This window comes from Squalius cephalus (genome assembly GCF_949319135.1).
Source record: "Squalius cephalus genome assembly, chromosome: 5".
NCBI lineage: Eukaryota > Metazoa > Chordata > Actinopteri > Cypriniformes > Leuciscidae > Squalius > Squalius cephalus.
In genome coordinates, this window is record NC_137126.1 from 49499861 (window position 1) to 49519219 (window position 19359).

The 19359-nt window shown below is 38.9% G+C and overlaps 2 protein-coding genes across 2 annotated transcripts; both read right to left on the minus strand.

The window, feature by feature from the left end:
* Positions 1-767: 767 nt before the first annotated feature.
* LOC307159173 (cytosolic phospholipase A2 gamma-like) lies at positions 768-5991 on the minus strand (the record flags this gene model as incomplete). Its single annotated transcript, XM_079872385.1, has 7 exons — positions 5958-5991; positions 4335-4463; positions 4051-4185; positions 3656-3733; positions 3425-3579; positions 1005-1170; positions 768-925 (listed from the first exon to the last, which is right to left on the minus strand). Exons 1-7 carry the CDS (start codon positions 5977-5979, stop codon positions 768-770), a joined length of 843 nt encoding a protein of 280 aa, XP_079728511.1. The 5' UTR covers positions 5980-5991.
* A 37-nt stretch (positions 5992-6028) lies between these two features.
* On the minus strand, positions 6029-10246 carry LOC307159175 (cytosolic phospholipase A2 gamma-like; the record flags this gene model as incomplete). Its single annotated transcript, XM_079872388.1, has 7 exons — positions 6029-6156; positions 6695-6835; positions 6972-7074; positions 7393-7594; positions 7710-7852; positions 9964-10072; positions 10221-10246. 7 exons carry the CDS (start codon positions 10244-10246, stop codon positions 6029-6031), a joined length of 852 nt encoding a protein of 283 aa, XP_079728514.1.
* Between the last annotated feature and the right edge of the window lie 9113 nt (positions 10247-19359).

Consider the following 19359-nt stretch of genomic DNA (forward strand, 5'->3'; position numbering starts at 1 on the left):
AGTGTTTGGTTTTGCAGATTTGCAGTGTAGTTCTGGTGTTTGAGTGTCAGGTTTCAGAAATTGTGTGACAAGTAAGGATATTGTGAGTAAGCAGTTGAAAAAATTGTATTTTGTGGTGTATGTCTGACTGGGACATGACATCATTGATTCAGCCAATGGGGTGAGTTTGGGGTGGGGCTACCGGTTTATTTAACCAATGGCAGATGGGGGGAGTATTTGAAACCTGCTCAAATTTTCCTTTAGATCAGATTCTTGTCTATAACAGCTGTCATTGTGAGAAGATTCTTCGAAAGAGAGGGATTCTCTGTGTGTGTGTGAGAGAGAGAGAGAGAGAGAGAGAGAGAGAGAGAGAGAGAGAGAGAGAGAGAGAGAGAGAGAGAGAGAGAGAGAGAGAGAGAGAGAGGCCACACCAAACACTGTATGTCTAAAATACTAGAAAAAAAGGTTAATTATAAAGGGTTATGAGTTTGTACACTTGAACTCTGGATTGTCCAATCAGCATCCAGGACCACAACTATCAGTTTCATAATAATGAGCATCTGTGCTTTTTGATATCAAATGACCAGGACAAAACCATTATTTTAAGACAACGATTTATTAATAAATTAATTGGAACAGAATCAAAGTAATACAATATTTTAATCAACAATCATAGTTGTAATTCAGTCGGTGTTATGGCATTATACGGATCAGCTGCATTAAAACAAACAGTGAGGACTTTGCCGCCTAGTTTCAGAACGCTGCACACCTCTGATATTTATCATTCATTATTTGTGCATTTTAATGGCCAGACGAATCTCCTCCAGCAGTTTGTCTTTGTTGTTTGTGATGTTTTTTCCAGCGACCTCCATCAGATCAGTGATCATCTCAGCGCTGTAAGAACCTTGAAAGGTCTTATATTTGTTCCTCCATTCCTCAATTTTATCTGAAGAAACATTAACACACTTATCAGAACACAGTTGATATTTCAGTTTTATTCAGGACATTGTAAGATCATAACTTGCCTCCACAGTTGACCTCATTAAAGAGAGGGATGTGGATCACGGTTGGAGCGTTTTGGCCTTTGAACACATAGAAGTCCTTCGGTTTCTCTGAGTGTCCATTGGGAACGTTGACCTCAGGGAAAGGGATGTTTAGTTTCCCGCACGTCTCAGCAGCTTTCGTCACTGTCTGTGGTAGAAAAGCAGCACATTATTGTTTGATTAAAAGGGCTGGACAGACTGTTATAAATATGGTTAGATGAAAACCAATGCACTTATTTTTAAAAATTAGGTTAGTGTGAACTCTGGTGGTCACTATGAAATGTCATGAGGGGAAAAAAGTAGCAAGATTATTTTCAAGGTGATTTATTATGCCCCTTTTTACAAGATGTAATAGAAGTGTCAGGTGTCCCTTAGAATGTGTCTGAAGTTTCAGCTCAAAATACCCCAAAGATAATTTATTTTACCATGTTGTAAATGCTGATTTTTGAGTGGAAGGAAAAACATGCTGTATTTGTACATGTATCTTTAAATGCAAATGAGCTCCTCACTTTGAAGAGGGCGGAGCCTCTACAGCTCATGCCTTGGATACTCTGCAAAAAACCAAAACATCTGTTTGGTTTTGATTATACAGTTCTCGTGAGTATTAATCAAAGTTCTCTTTCATGTCTTATTGCACTTAAACTGTTTGTGAACTCTGTGTGTTTTTGACATAACCTTGTATTATTTATATTATTATTATTATATATTATTTTATTTGATATATTAGATCTGTGTATTAAAGCAGTGTAATATACAGTACCTATTGTGATATATGCTGTTAATATGAATCAAACAAAAGAAAAACAGAAAATCCCTCACAGTACAGCTCACTCAGGGCGGAGTCTATGCTAATAGGGCGGAGTCAGTCACCAGTTATGGGCAGGGCCTATGGCTCACTCAGGGCAGAGTCTATGCTAATAGGGCGAGTCCATCACCAGTCGTGGACAGGGCCTATTGCTCACTCAGGGCGGAGTCTATGCTAATAGGGCAGAGTCCATTACCAGTAGTGGGCAGGGCCTATTGCTCACTCAGGGCGGAGTCTATGCTAATAGGATGGAGTCCATCACCAGTCGTGGGCAGGGCCTATTGCTCACTCAGGGCGGAGTCTATGCTAATAGGGCGAGTCCATCACCAGTAGTGGGCAGGGCCTATTGCTCACTCAGGGCGGAGTCTATGCTAATAGGGCAGAGTCCATTACCAGTAGTGGGCAGGGCCTATTGCTCACTCAGGGCGGAGTCTATGCTAATAGGATGGAGTCCATCACCAGTAGTGGGCAGGGCCTATTGCTCACTCAGGGCGGAGTCTATGCTAATAGGGCAGAGTCCATTACCAGTAGTGGGCAGGGCCTATTGCTCACTCAGGGCGGAGTCTATGCTAATAGGATGGAGTCCATCACCAGTCGTGGGCAGGGCCTATTGCTCACTCAGGGCGGAGTCTATGCTAATAGGATGGAGTCCATCACCAGTCGTGGGCAGGGCCTATTGCTCACTCAGGGCGGAGTCTATGCTAATAGGATGGAGTCCATCACCAGTCGTGGGCAGGGCCTATTGCTCACTCAGGGCGGAGTCTATGCTAATAGGGCGAGTCCAGCACCAGTCGTGGGCAGGGCCTATTGCTCACTCAGGGCGGAGTCTATGCTAATAGGGTGGAGTCCATCACCAGTCGTGGGCAGGGCCTATTGCTCACTCAGGGCGGAGTCTATGCTAATAGGGCGAGTCCAGCACCAGTCGTGGGCAGGGCCTATTGCTCACTCAGGGTGGAGTCTATGCTAATAGGATGGAGTCCATCTCCAGTCGTGGGCAGGGCCTATTGCTCACTCAGGGCGGAGTCTATGCTAATAGGGCGGAGTCCATCACCAGTCGTGGGCAGGGCCTATTGCTCACTCAGGGTGGAGTCTATGCTAATAGGATGGAGTCCATCACCAGTCGTGGGCAGGGCCTATTGCTCACTCAGGGTGGAGTCTATGCTAATAGGGTGGAGTCCATCACCAGTCGTGGGCAGGGCCTATTGCTCACTCAGGGCGGAGTCTATGCTAATAGGGTGGAGTCCATCACCAGTAGTGGGTGGGGCCTAAGCATGTGACATCACATTGCACAGAAACAGCAAACAGCTTATTCTGAGACACTGCTTATGATTTATGGGGATTAAAAAATAAAAAGTGGATGGATTTTTACCATTATACTAGTTGTTTGTGTCCGCACACTGCCAACACATTTATGTTCAAACACCATGTAAAAGTGGATTTTATAATAGGTCCCTTTCAAAAAACAAAAAAAAACTTCTGTTGTGTACAGAGGAAACAAGTCAGGGGTTTGGAACTATATGAGAGGGAGTAAACGATGATTTCTAGGGGATCTTTTCCTTTAAATGAACTATGAGTGAATTCTCTGTGCGTAAAATACCTTGAAAGGTCCACTTTCACTGAAATCCAGTGAAATGATGAGGTCGATGTCTCTCTCTTCTCTCAGCACTGAGAAATAGGGCGAGTTGAGCAACAGTCCAGCGTCTATATAGTCTCTCGTCTCACTTTTCAGAAGAGCGGAGGGCACTGCTTTATCTGAGGGATCACAGCATTATTATATTATTCACAATGAATTTCCAGTTAGCATCTGTCTATGAGTTTCTGTTCTCACCTTTCATGTTGTAAAGAAAGTCATATTTACTGCCCCAGATCCAATGTTTCATGCATCCAAAAATACTCGCCCAAAGATCTGTAAAACAAATACGGTGGTTCTTAAATTCAGTAAATGGTTCTGATATGGTTTTATATTCTGTATATGTTTTTAGTTGACTATATGGTTCTTCAGAGAAAAGGTTTTTGATGTTTAGTTATAGTTTAATCTTTAAAGTACATCATTGGATGTCTAAAGGTTCTTCTGTGGCATCAGTCTGTTAAAACCGGATTAGTTGAAGCTAATCGGAAGATTTATGAAAACAACACATTTCAGTTTATGCATTAATCTGGCTAGAATATCAAAAATTCAGTACATTATACAAATCAACACATTGTAAAGAAAGTTCAACCTACCAAAAGGCCAGAAATGACTCAAACCATCAAACAAATCCACAGTGTATTGTTTCATATACTGTTTTACAGCTTCTTTATCAGTGAGATTTAGTTTTTTCTTTTGAAAACTCAGCTGATGTTTGCCTTCAGAGATCTCTGTGAAAAGAGGAGAACATGATTGAGTTCTTTTAATCTGATGCAGGTTTGTGTATCTTGTGATAGTGTTTTTTGTTGGCCAAATTGATGTTTTTGCATATTATCGTTTCATCAATTAACTTTTCTAGCACACTTTTGGAAAATCTTACCGTTCAGCTTTGTTCTGATGGATTTATCGTGAGCAGACGGATCTTTGCCGTTCAAAACAGAGAGATTCATGTCCACGAGATCCATGAGCACCTGGTGACTTTTGTCTATGGGAGGGGAGTTTGTATTTTCTGAAGAAACACACAGCAAACAAACATGATCAGTGCAAAATGTTTTAAATGCAAGTGCACATGATCCGCTCTGTGCTATCGTGTCTCTGGACCGGAGCTGCGGTGGTTCGTGTGACACTAACATGAAACCAGACTTCATTCACCCCAATGGAAAGCATATTTACACTGTCTAAATCATTACCTATCTCCTATGTGCCATTCACCATGTAGACAATAGCAAATGTGTGAACAAGTGACCGATTTCAGCCGCAGCTTCAGCATCGGTTTATAATGTAGGGGGCAGAGCTTCAGATTCTAGAGAGCATTTGATTGGATTGTGCAGTGTGAGGTCATCAAAATAATTAATCCATATTGGCAGAAGTGAGAGACTAAGAGCCCTATTTTAACAATCTGAAATGCAAGTATCAAACGCGAAAAGCAAGTAACTTTGTGGGCGGATCTCGGGCGCTGTTGCTATTATACCGGCGGGATAAATGACTCTTGCGCCCGATACAAATCTAAAATGTGTTGGTCTGAAGTCGCTTCATTACTCATAGGTGTGGTTTGGGCGTAACGTGAAATAAACCAATCAGAGCGACATCTCACATTCCCTTTAAGAGCAGGCGCGCTTGTTCCATGGCGGATTGATATTATAACGGCGGATTTGCAGGAGCGGTTCACAGCCGAGGAGACCGACGTTCCCGTCAGGGCCGTAACACACAGAGAAGTGACATTGGGGATGGAGAAACACACCCAGATTAGCTTCAGTTAAACAGGCGTATGATAATTTGGGTAAATGTGTAAGCTAGATTTATGCCTATTTTTTCACATCTTCATGGACACTATAATGATTTCCCTCGTGTGGAATATTTTTCCTTGTAATTATGTATGGTTTGCAAAAATGAGAACTGCTGCGTCTGTGTAGAGTAGAGAAGCAAAGCGTGTGTGTTGTGCACACGCTACATTGATTATGGCCAAGCATGCGCCCTTAAAATAGCCTCTGAATAACGTGCCACTGACTTTAGATGAGGTTTCTCCTGGTCAGTGGAGGAATTGTTTTCTGAAACTGCAAAATAGCACCAGAGAACGTTTGCGCCGGAACACGCCTCCTCTTTTCCCTGAACCGCCCCCGGGAGCGCAAGTTCATTCCCTAGTTTACCGACGTGCATCTGTGGAGGGAAAAGTCCGCTGTGCGCGGGTGAGAAATAGGAATGATACATGCGTCGCTGTACAAAGTCAACTGCGCTGGGTGCAAGATAGGGCCCTAAGTGTTGAAAGATTAAGGTAATATCTTTAAATGCGAATTGTCATTGTTTTGGAGCTTGGTCTAACAGTTTCTAAAGTTTCTAACAGTCTAAAGTATGTAACATATTCATACTATAAGCCAAAAGACTTAAAATGATTTCATGGGTACTTTAAAGGGTTTACATTTTTACTCCTCAGGTATTCATGAACAGACCATTAGACACAAAATAAAGATCTACTTATCAATAAATAAAAGCTGTAATGCTTTACCTTTCCCCATTTCCTCAACCATCTCCTTTTCGATTAGTGGTTCATGTTTTAAGAACCCTGTGGGGGGGAAATCAAATGGAATTAAGTTTCATCTTTAAACAGAACTGAATCTTCAGAACAAATGAAGTTGCACCTTTTATTCGTTCCAAGAGTAACTTCTTTTCCTCATCTTCATCAGCTAAAGTGCTGCCACACAGAGCTGCAGAAAACACATTTATGTGTAAAAGTTACAATAAAGAAAAAATGTATAATTTTTATAAATATTTATTTGAGTCATTTCTGTTTTTTTGTCTTCGTGGTTTGGATTTTCTGTTTGTCACTGCATTTGGATCTTCACCCATGTCTCGGAGCAGTACGTAACAACCCGATTACTTTATTTATTATCATTCATGTAAACACCGTGTTCGATTCATCAATCGTATTGATTTCATTCCAATTGAACCAAAAGGTGTCCATGTAAACGTAGCTGATGCATAAAACTGTCATGCAAAAATGATAAGGTTTATGTTGAAAAACGGCACCTCAGTGTGTTGGTGAAATTGCTTTTTAAATGATTTTTCAACAATTCTAATTGTAATATTTAGATTTGAAATACCTAATCGCCAGATCAATCCCAGATACTAATGATTCATTTTAGACAATTCTCTAATTCAGGTCAATGTATAAAGGAGAATCTGGAGAATGCTAGTTGATATTATAAATGTGAATAAACTCTCCTTTAAAACAGAGTTTGTTACCTTGCAGGTACAGCATGTCCATCTCAGGCTGGTTCTTGATCTTACGGCCATTTTCAAACTTGCTGCCAAAGTTGGATGTTTCCACAAACGCTCCAGTGAGGGAATAACCGGCTTCATATGGAGTGAACTCAAACCAGGGGTCTGCAGACAGAAACACGTCCATATAACAGCTGACACAAACACATTAACTCTGTCTGTCTTACACACACACACACACACACACACACACACACACATACACACACACACACACACTCACACACTCACACACACAGACCTGCATCTTTGTTCTGTTTGCTGTGCTTGTCGATCACTGTGTAGATGGGAAACGGGTCTTTACTCTTCTGGTCCCACTGATCTGAGAGTGTGTGTTCGTCTATCTGAAGAGAAAAAAATATATTTCTGCAGCTGTTATTTATTATGTTGGTGTAGGAGAGGCCTGGGACAATTTATGCAGTCACAAACAAGCTCAAGTGAAAAAAACTTCAGATTTTCAATATGGTCTCAGACTTTTGGACCACACTGCATGTAGATTTGCAGTAATCAGAATGTTACAGTATTGTTTCCCCTGTGCTTCAGGTTCCTTGGCCATTATAAACACTAATATCAATACTAAAAATAGCACTTTTTAAGACTGAATGTGAGCACCTCATTAAGATCATACATCACTGAGTGTTGTATTATGAATAGTTACAGACCTCTTTCACAATTGTCGTGACGAACATCACTGCCCAGACGTCAGTCAAGCTGAATATGTCTTTCTCATAGTAATATTTCTTCAGTTTGGCAAAAGCATCTGTCCAGCTGACTGCAGGACCGCTGAGTCTCCGGACAATCTTGTCTTTCAAAGTCTCTAGTTTGGTGGACCAGTCTGGCTCCTGATATAAGGAGGCCATGCACCTTCAGAAGAACAACATATGCTCTCATTTATGACATTCAACCTGTGTGTGTGTGTGTGTGTGTGTGTGTGTGTGTGTGTGTGTGTGTGTGTGTGTGTGTGTGTGTGTGTGTGTACCAGGTGGATCCAGAGACTCCGCTCAGATAAAGCACACAGTCCAGAAGACCTGTTTTCTGGAGTTGATCCAGGGATCCCAGCAAACCCACCATGGCTCTTTCTGCTCCTCCAGATGCCAGTAATGCAATGTTTGGCACTTTGTTCTGAAATGTACACAGTTTAAAGGGGTGGTATAATGCCCTTTTCACAAGATGTAAAATAAGTCTCTGATGTCCCCAGAGTGTGTATGTAAAGTTTTAGCTCAAAATACCACACAAATATTTTTATATAGCATGTTAAAATTCTCAATTTATGAGGACGAGCAAAAACACAGTTTTGTGTCTGTTCCTTTAAATGCAAATGAGCTGCTACTCCCGGCACAGGGGGCGGAGCTACAACAGCTTGCACTCACACAGACATGCACTGAAAATTTCAAAAACTTTTAGCCTTTTATGTTCAAACCGGAGTCAGACAATGATGGAGAGACTCAAGAAGAAGAGACAACATGTAGAAGCAACAGGACATTTCTGAATGGTTAGTTGATGAATTTATGAAGCTGATGTGTAGTTATCTTCTAGTCATTGATTAGCATATTCTGTAATGATAATCTATAAATCGTTTTCAGGGGGCGGGGTTTATGTAAATTCTAGGGTTGGTGATGTCACTAACCCGGGAGGAATGTCGTGTAGTCTCTACCAGCCGTTTGTTGTAGTCCTTAAAGGGATACTCCACTTTTTTTGGAAATAGGCTCATTTTACAACTCCCCCAGAGTTAAACAGTTGAGTTTTATCATTTTGGAATCCATTCAGCCGATCTCCGGGTCTGGGGGTACCACTTTTAGCATAGCTTAGCATAATGAATTGAACCGGACTGGACCATTAGCATCTCTCTCAAAAAAATGAACAAAGAGTTTAGATATTTTTCCTATTTAAAACTTGACTCTTCTGTAGTTACATCGGCAGTAAAGTTTCTTGATTATTACGCAGGAATGAGAGTATAGTTCCTAGCCATATCAGCCTAGAAAATCGCAACTTTTCATTTTCCGTCGGTTTTAGTACACAATGTAACTACAGAAGAGTTTTAAGTTTTAAGTTTTAAATAGGAAAAATATCGAAACTCTTTGTTAATTTTTTTGAGAGAGATGCTAATGGTCTAGTCCGGTTCAATTCATTATGCTAAGCTATGCTAAAAGTGGTACCCCCAGACCCGGAGATCGGCTGAATGGATTCCAAAATGATAAAACTCTTCTGTTTAACTCTGGGGGAGTTGTAAAATGAGCCTATTTCCAAAAAAAGTGGAGTATCCCTTTAAAAGAACACACCATGCATACCCTTCTCATCTCCGTGCGTGCCGTAACTCTGTCTGACGCACCCACCGCTAGCCTAGCTTAGCACAAAGACTGGAGGTAAACGGCTCCAGCTAGCATACTGCTCCCAATAAGTGACAAAATAACGCCAACATTTTCCTATTTACATGTTGTGATTTGTATAGTCACAGTGTGTACAAATAACAAGGTCACATGAGAAACACAACCATCTTGTAACCGTACACACACTGGGAACTATATTCTCAGAAGGCGAAGCACTGCTAGTTCTGCGGAGTGATTTGCTCCAACTCTGAGCGAACTCTTTGCTCCTCACCACGGGGCTTCTCAGGCGCTGCGAGCAAATCACTCCACCGTAGCAGTGCTTCGCCGTAGCTTGACGTGCACCTCCAAAAAATTGTAACTACGCGTCGAGGCGACGCAGAACGCAAGGGCTGTGATTGGTCAGATTATACATCATAGCAGAGCTGCGGCGCACGGAACCAAAACAAACTAGCAAAGAGATTCCCGAACCACACACCCCCCTAGCGTTCTGGCGGTGAAATGCACCGCGATGCAACGCAACCTGACGCAGAACCATAAAACGGCCATGACGCCGTAGGAGTGACGGCGTAGCTACGCCGTGGAGTTGACGCATAATGAGGCCTTTACGGCACGCACAGAGACGAGAAGGGTATGTGTGGACTTATCTAACTCTGGGGGATACGGTGAATAAGATAAAGTCCCAAAAAGTCGGCGTGTTCCTTTAAAAAGCGATTTCTTTAAAAACAAATATCTCCCTTTGCTTTGAACGTTGTAAATTTGCAATGTTGTTTATGCTCAAACAGCAACATTACACACAAACTTATGAAATCATAATCAACCACCCCTTTAAATGACCAAACAATTGATGTTCGTCAGCTAAAACACCATTTATAAATATCCAGGCAGATAAACAAAGTATAATATTACCTCACTGCAGGGTATCTTAAGTTTCTTAAGGCTTTGTAGAACATATTTTCTCCTTCTGGCGACAAACTCCTCCTCGTTCTTATTCAGAGAGTGTCCGATTCTCACTTCACTGCAACGACAGACCAGTGTTGAATTTATACAGCTATTTCATTTTTTTTTTTTTTTAAGTTGTCAGAATTATCCACGTTAATTGTGATGCAATACCGTACTTATAATGAAGTGCACAGATTTAATCATAGGAGTCTGAGCAAAATTACCTTTCCTGGGGTTTTGATGCTCCCATCTATAAAACAACAGAGTCAAACATTAAAGTTTAAATCTATAATTCCAAAACTAATAGAGAAAATCCACTGAAAATCAACTCTACAGTTCTTTTGAAAAAAATAATCACACCTCAAATGCCGATTAAGCCCCAGTTTTGTTTTGGTAACTTTAAAACATATACTCACTGTTTTTGTATAGTCTTGTAAAATCAGCTTCAGCAATATCAGCACAGCAGCCGTCGACTCTCAGATCAGACAGAAGAGGCTCTTTATAGGACTCTGAATACCTTCTGTTCTCTGGAGTTCAGGTTCCTCACCTCATCTTCAGTTTCATTGTAATTTCCATGGGCGTGGAGGGTGGGGTTTACATATCACGTCTAAATGCAAAGCTTATATGTGTTACAACTATACGGAGGGGTGAGCTGATGAAATGAAATCAGAAACAAATTGAAAGTTATATTCTCAAGAAAAAATACCTTTTTGGTTGGTTTTGCTGTGTTGTGGAGGAGACATAACCTCTGCATCTAATGTGTGTTTTATAGTTTTTCTCAATCGATTTAACACAGTGGTCACGCTTTATAACAGGTGTACTTTACTACGGTATATTCTTAAATAAGGAAATAATGTAGTTATTGTGTTGATGTATTGCAAAACACATTTACTAGTATTGAGGCGGGATACGGGTAAGACGGGTTTGTGGGTTTGATAAGGAAAGGATCAACAGAGTAATTAGATGTAATTACATGCATTATTTAAAAAAAAGTTTGGCCTATTTTCTAAAAATCCACCAGTTCAAATTTGAAGAAACACCTGTAAACTCATTCACATAATGCATATAAAATAATAATACATGTCAAATATAAATATGAATATACAAGCAAGTAAAATCACATATTATGTATATTGATTTTGGTGTGATTTTGTTGGGTTCTGCTGTATGACTGATGCCACTCCCTCCTTCAGTTTCGGTTAGAAATCTCTTTAAATGGGAGTATTTTGAGGATCGGGAAATAAAAGCATTGCATTCTGGGAAATCTGATAACAGGATTCAAAACAGGGTTGTTATAGTTATCTAAAAAAAAAAAACATTGTCATTACTTGAAATAAATAAAATAAACATTAACTGAAATAAAATAAAATACGAAAAATTTAAACTTGTTTTATTTCTGCTATCAACATTTCTTTCATTTAGTTTGATTTGATGTACTGAAATAACAAACTATAACTGAAAAAAAGAGACAAAAACACACAATAGAATAAAGAAAGAAAGTTAAAATGGAAAATATAACAAAACTATTCTAAATGTTACTAAAAACTAGTAAATTATACTAAAATAACAGTGTAACACATTTTGTTTAAACATCTGTAACATCCAGCCTTTCATATTAATCTTTTGCAAATTAACAACACAGTCTCACCCCCAAACGTCACATACTGACGCGTCTTGACCAAACGGCAATATACGACGAAAAGGGTACCCCTAAAACGTCCGTATGTGACTATTCGGGTTATGGGTAGGTTTAGGTATGCGTTAGGGTACCGCTAAGAGGCGCTGCTGGTGCGCTTATGTCTTCGTCTCATATGGACGTTTTAGGGGTACCCTTTTCGTCGTATATTGCCGTTTGGTCAAGACGCGTCAGTATGTGACGTTTTGGGGTGAGACCGGGCTGAAATTAAAGTCCATAAGTGTTTGTTTAAAATGTGTTTATTTGGTAAAACTTTACAATAAGGTCTCGTTAATTCATGTTAGTTAATGCATTATGTAAAATAATCATTCCCCGATTACAGCCAACGATCATCTGTGAAAATACTTGTACATAATTCATTGACTTGGTAATCAAAACTCAGTGTTTTCAGAAACAAATACATTTTTCACCCTTGCATTTCTGTTTATTTTGTAAATATTCACTGAATATGCATACAAGTCAAGTCAACTTTATTTCTAAAGCACTTTACACAATACAGATTATTTCAAAGCAGCTTCACAATAGTAACAAATCAAATCCAGATTCTGCTGTAAAGCATCTCTAACAAAACAATAGAGTCATTATTCAGCTCAAGTCAGTTCAGTTCATTACCATACACACACTGTATTTGTTCACGTGTGTGTGTGTGTGTGTGTGTGTGTGTGTGTGTGTGTGTGTGTGTGTGTGTGTGTGTGTGTGTGTGTGTGTGTGTGTGTGTGTGTGTGTGTGTGTGTGTGTAAAGTTACAAAAACACCATTTTTAGAAGCGTTAAAATAGTTTTGAATGAAGTGTTTACTTTTGCAAGAGATGTGTGATGTTTTGCATGGTGTGTGTGTGTTTTGTGGTTTTGTGTGAAGAGTTTAGAAAAGTGGAGCCCGGCATGTAGTTTCAGAAATTGTTTAAATAATATTAACAGATGCAACTTTTGATTTTAATAATGTATTACTAAACGTATTAGATTAAGAGTAAATAAGATTAATTTAGAAGCGCTGATCATTGTAAGTTCATGTTAATGTTACAGTTTTTCACAATTGCTATAAGACACTCAACTCCATTCTCTGCACTGAAACACATTTGCAGAATAAATCACTCTTTCTGTTCAAAGTTCAGGCAGTTATTGCAAATCTCATGCACTCTTTCTTTTTTTTTTTGTGCAAAACTCTAAACACGTATTCTTTCAGATGATGGGAACACACGAATGTTAAAGTGATGAGACTGTTTCTGGTAATGATATTCATGTCTCTGTTTGAGAACAGGACGGTTCTCGATGGCCCACTCCCACACTACACATCATATAGTCTCACTCCGGTGATATTTACATATTACTGAGATCAGGAAGAAATGTCTCTATGATAATTATCTCTTTTTAGGGAAGTATTTTGCAGATGTTTTGCGTGTAATGTAACATGCTTTTAATTTGTATTCTTTGACCTTTGGGGTTTTGCATTTGGACTACTGCTTTTTTACAGTATGCAAGTGCTGAATATACAGACATTCAATACAATATTTTACACAATATTAAACTTGCAGTGAAAACAGTAACTGTGTTGTTCTTAAAAGTTTGTTTTACAATTGACACTGCGTCTAAAGCTGAAAATGTAGAAGACTTGGTGTGAAGATTATCTACATGAGTGAATGTTTTTATGGCCTCAAGTAACACTTTTAGTGTCTAAGTAAGCAATTTAAAAAAAACTGTAAAATACGTGTAATACCCTTAACTAGCCTATATATTGTGTTTTAAAATAGGCTACTCATTACTTTTATTGATTGAGTACACTGTTATTGATTAGATTACGTGTTATTCTCACAATAGCAGTGAATTATTCACAATTCATTGATTGTCTTTACTATTCTTTTTTATCTTTTAAATTGTCCTTTCTAAAAAAAAAAAGCCTGCTTATATAATTTCAGAAGCTCTTCCAGGTTTGTGGATTCACACACACAGTTCAGCACGTTCAAGCTCAAACCGGTTCGCAACGTTTTGCTACGGTTTCTGGATTGAACAACATGTTTTCTGGAAACGGTGTGAAACGGGGTTTGAGATGCACGTTTTCTCTTGTTTGGTGTGTGTGTTAAAAATGTGTAGCAACCAATCAGTAGCAACATGTAAATAAACCACACGGTGTTAAAGAGACAGCTCGCATAATGGGTCCAAGTAAAGTCGTTTACAAATGTGTCCTGCAGCTCGGTATACGCAAAATTGAAGATATTAGAAGACATGTTTGTCGTAAGAGTTTTATAGTAGAAATATAGCATAGCAACAGTAATCAGCAATAATGATAATAAGGCCTACTCACAATAAAAAATAATAAGGTCATGTAGATCATAACAGTCTCAGGGGTAAGAAGTGGATTATCCTTCACCTGAAATTTTTGTCTTTTCATCCTGAAATGTGAGGCAAATGTTGGATTACAATAATTAGGAACCACAGTTTCAACAAACCCCTTTACTCGATTGGGATGTTCTCTTTTATTCTGGACGGCAAGGACAGTGTAACATCGAGCATATTTTGCAGTATTAAACACGTGTTTATACTAATTTGATCAGGCTCCCGAAATTCTTCAAAAAAACAAAAAAACACAAAGAATGTCCTTCTCAGCTGCCATAGTTTCAACTCTTGCGTCACCAGAACAAGGTGTTCAACGTACCACTGTTTCCATTTAAAGGTGGAGAAGTCTGGAGAAGGTCTGTGTGGAGGAGTGGGCCAAAATCCTGCTGCAGTGTGTGCAAACCTGGTCAAGAACTACAAGAAACGTATGATCTCTGTAATTGCAAACAAAGGTTTCTGTATCAAATATAAAGTCTGCTTTTCTGATGTATCAAATACTTATATCATGCAATAAAATGCAAATTAATTATTTAAAAATCATACAATGTGATTTTATGGATTTTTGTTTTAGATTCCGTCTCTCACAGTTGAAGAGTAGGGGAGAGCCGGGACGATTGAAACGCGAGACGGATGAAACACTGAGATTTCCTTGTAAACCACTCACGTCATGTACGTCAAATTTCGTTAACACATACAGCACGCAATGCCTACCATACCCGCGAAAATATTTCTTCTTTACGTTAAGCCGTTTTGGAGTTAAAGCCACAAAGCTGTTTTTGAGTGCGGTAAGTGAATTCTTTCGTGCGGTACTTTTTTTTTACTGACAAGTTGTATTTATTGTTTCATGTGCCATTGTAATGATAATACGGCAGGTGTATTAGTACTGCAATAAACCCTTAAGTGTGCAATATCAGAGTTTTTCACTGTTCCTAGACTTGTGTTTCTTTTAATGCAAATTCATTTTCAATTACGTAACACGTGTTATCTCTTTAATAATCATCAATTGTCCAATCTTTAATCTTTAATAAATTTTAATTTATCGTCTTCTGGTTGACCTCGTTTTTTCATAATAACAGGCTATTCAACTAGCAAACACTCAATATGACTCAAGGAAGAAATGTAAGAAAATTAATTGTAAATGGATTTGTCTGTCTTTGTCAAAATAGCCCATTAGAAAGATTACAAAATGCGCATAGGCTTATCGCCTATTGTTTATTGGGCGACAGAACAAAAATGGTTATGAACCTTTAAATTAAAATAAAGTACAAAATATGTTTGTAACAATATGTACATAAGTTACTTGTCAGGTATTGTTAACAAAAATAAGCATTAGATGAATAGTTGCGCCGTTTAATCCGAATTAAATGGCGCAACTATTGCAATCGAAACAAAGCACAACTACTGTTCAAAGTCGTATTTTACTTAAATCGTTCTATATTTGTACCGAATAACACATGATACTAAGAGAACACATATGTGAGTTGTTGATCACAAAAAAATAAAAAAATCTATCTGTAACCTTATCTTAGAAAACGACGTTAATCTGACAAGTGTTTCAGCTGTCCCGGCTCTCCCCTACCTATGATAAAAATTACAGACTTCTACATGCTTTGTAACTGGGAAAACCTGCAAAATCTGCAGTGTATCAAATACTTGTTCTCCCCACTGTAGGTCACTTTTAAAATCATGTCATATTTTATAATTATATCCTGGCCATGGATGCATTAATCATTGCATCTGTCTTTCATAGATGTCAGGTAAAAAGCAATTAAGCATCCTCTCATTCGCCCTGAGAGGAAAGTCCCCTAAAAAGGCCAGGTTAGAGGATGCTGGCCCAGAGAAGGTGGCGAAAAGGGGTAGGCCCATTAGAGGAGGCGTCACTCTTGCCTGTCTTCAAAACTTGAGAGCCCTGTGATTTGTTTTATTGGCCATGTGCTTGTGTTCAAGACATGTTTGGTGTGTGAGCACATGGCTTGTCATGTATGTTTCCTTGTGCCATGTGCTCTCCTGTCCATTGTCTAGCCCCTCCCATCTTGTCATAGGATAATTGATTCATTTGCCCCATCTGTCCTCCCTCGCCTTGTTTGCTCCCTATTTATTCTCCATGTGTTTGCAGTCCTGTGCTGGTTCGTTGTCTTATGTTCAACGTGTGTATCCCTGATGTGTGGTTCTGTCAAGATAAGCCAAATCTAGTTGTTCAAGTCAAGTCTGTCTTGGTTTCCCCGTCGGGGTAGTTTTTGTTGTCTCTTTTGTTTTGTTTTATTTTATTATCATTAAAAGCCCATCAACTCTGCACCTGAGTCCTCGCTATTTCCACCTACCCAAACCCTGACACCTTTTTGTCTGTAGAACACTTCTGTATTGTATTCAGTAGTGATTATGCTATGGCAAATGTCAAAATTTGATTGATGGCTTCCGGTTGACCTTGACCTTCCGGTTGTCCTTCCAGCCTATATTGTTATGGATTGCCCTATTGACCCTACCTATCCCTCGATCATGTGTTTTTGAAGTTTGAAGCCTTTTGTTGTTTCATTCATTCATACTTATCATACTATAAGTAACTCAACTATATCTCAACTTATTCTAACCCTAACCCTACCAGTCCACTAATACTCTACTAACACTAATGAGAGTTTACTTTACACACTCTGACTCTCACAAGCGAGTTAGTGGACATGCAGGTGCAACACTACTATAGTCAACAGCACATTCAAAAGGACCATCAAAATAGTGCTACCAAATTATGACTTAAAAAAACTTTTTAAGTATTACATTAAAAAGGCGTAATTGACAAAGATTGTAATTCTGAATTAAGTAATAATTATGACAAAAAGTCGAAATTATGACTTAAACAGTTGAAATTAAAATTATGACTATGCGTCATAATTATGAGATGAAAAATTTAAATGATGACATACTAAATTGAAATTATGATAGATAAAGTAAATATTCCACAGTGAAATTTTCTGAATTCAATATAATTGTATTTGTGAAATTGATTCAGTACTGAGTTTTTACATATCTTCTGCTTGTTTCTGCAGTTCGTGTAGGCCTCTAAGACTATGAATAACTAAAAATGATTATTGATGAACTTGAATAACTTGAATTTTGTTGGCAATATAAAAAAAAATTGTCTTCCCATACCGGGAATCGAACGCGGGCCGCCTGGGTGAAAACCAGGAATCCTAACCGCTAGACCATATGAGAGGCGTTGATACTCCCCCGCCACATTTGAAAGGCTGCACTGCACGGTACAATATAATGCTGGATCATAGTTATGCAGGAGAAGGAATCCTCGTCGCCAAAAAGCAAAAATTTAATTTATCGGGATGTAAATAAATATCGGGATAGATTTTTCCCAGGTGGAAAGAGCTAATGAAAGGGGTGCCTGCTTTCTTCTCGACAGGTAAGTCAAAGTTACGGTCTAAATTACAAGCTTTTTTGTATTGCTTGGTTGTGTAAATCATTAGGCAGCATAACAGTAGAACATGTATAGTTAAACTCGATGATGTGCTATTGGAAGACATGTTGTCATAGCTTCTTGGCACATAACGGCTACCGCTTTTGAAAAAGCGAGGCGCTAGAGAGCACTATTCGTTTAAATGCAAAATAGAATTTCACCGCTAGATGGGAGAAATTCTTTTGGGAGGATTAACTTGTAGGGTCTTTAACAAAAAAACAAAAAAAAAAAAAAAAAAAAGCCTACAAAATCGAGGAGGTCAAAGGGCATGCTTCCTGGTATAGTATCATCAGCTCTCCCCAAAGTCTGTTCATGCAGCCACCAGACAGATTTTAAACACCGGATTTAAACCTCTACATGTATTTTGAGTAGATAACCGACAGTATATTCTCAGAAATGTTTCCGCACTGATTAAGGATAGTTCGGGAGAGACAAGTAAAAATGATCTCATACGTGTCATAGATCATAGCTACCAGTAAGATCATGCTTTGAATCAAGACGAGTAAAATTAAATATTCGCTCAAGACAAACTTTACTTATCACGCATTGCGTCTCTGAAAATGTGTGGGGTTTTTCCAAATGATGCCACTTAGTCTAAATAAGAGCAATGTGAAGTCCTCGGATTTCTTAAAAACAACACAACAACAAAACATTGTGACAAACTTTGACAACATGTTGTATGGACAAAAGATCTAAGATCTAAGTACAGTTTTTCAACAATCTAAAGTTTTTGAACAGACGCTGTTTAGTAAAAATAATACATAAGTCTTCTAAGAAGATAAATAGAAGATATGATGCCTCTGGCGGTCAGGAGGAATACACAGAACCATACGTAACTAGCGTTCCCTGCCTACGACCCGAGATGCTGGGAAAGACTCCAGCCTCCCCACGACCCTACAGGACAAGCACTTTGGAAAATGTATGTAATGGATGGATGGATATATATTTCTGTGAGGGATCTAGTCCTCCCTGTCTCTGCCGCTCTTCTTTCCCCAACAATTCTTGGGGAAAAATTCTTGATCCATGTTTCCAGACAAAATCATTCCGAACCAATATTATTTAATTTCATTGTAAATATTCTGCTAAATTTTCAATATAATTTCTGCAGAAATGCACAGAGTTAGTTAGTTAGTTATTGTGGTGCATTGTGGGATTGAATGAGTGCACTCAATATAACGTCCACTATGGTTTCGGACACTACAAATGGCTGTCCCCTCAAATAGCACACTATTTGAGGGTATAGGGAGCGATTTCGGATTCAGCCAGAGACTAAAGACTTGACCAGACACACCTGTGAACATGATGAAATAATGAACCAATGACAACATAGGACACATGACAAGGGGGGGCACATGGCAGGATCACACAGGGCAAGGGAATCACATGACAAGACAGGAAATATGACTGACTAAACTGCTAAATAAGACGTGAAACAAAAAACAAAACTAGACATGTTTTGCAGATGGTAAAGTATGAATGACAAAAGTGTTCTTAAACTTTGGGAAATGTGGTCATTGAACGCATTGTGTGAAAGCAGTGAAAAATGATTCACAGATTGGTCCTGTTTCGCTGAATGAGAAGAGTTTTGGAAATGGGACTACAGATTATGTTACCAAATATGTTGGCAATTGAAAAAAAACTGTAAATACTGCCATTCCAAGCAGAGAAGGTTGGACTTTGTCACCCTCTTGTGGACATCAAATGCTTTGTCCATTATTATTTCATCTTCAATCCTGCTCCTGGAGGGCCACTGTCCAGCAAAGTTTAGTTCCAACCCTAATCAAACGAACCTGAATCAGCTCATCAAGCTCTTCAGAATTGCTTGAATACTCAAAGGCAGGTGTGCTGAAGCAGGTTGGAACTAAACTCTGTAGGACA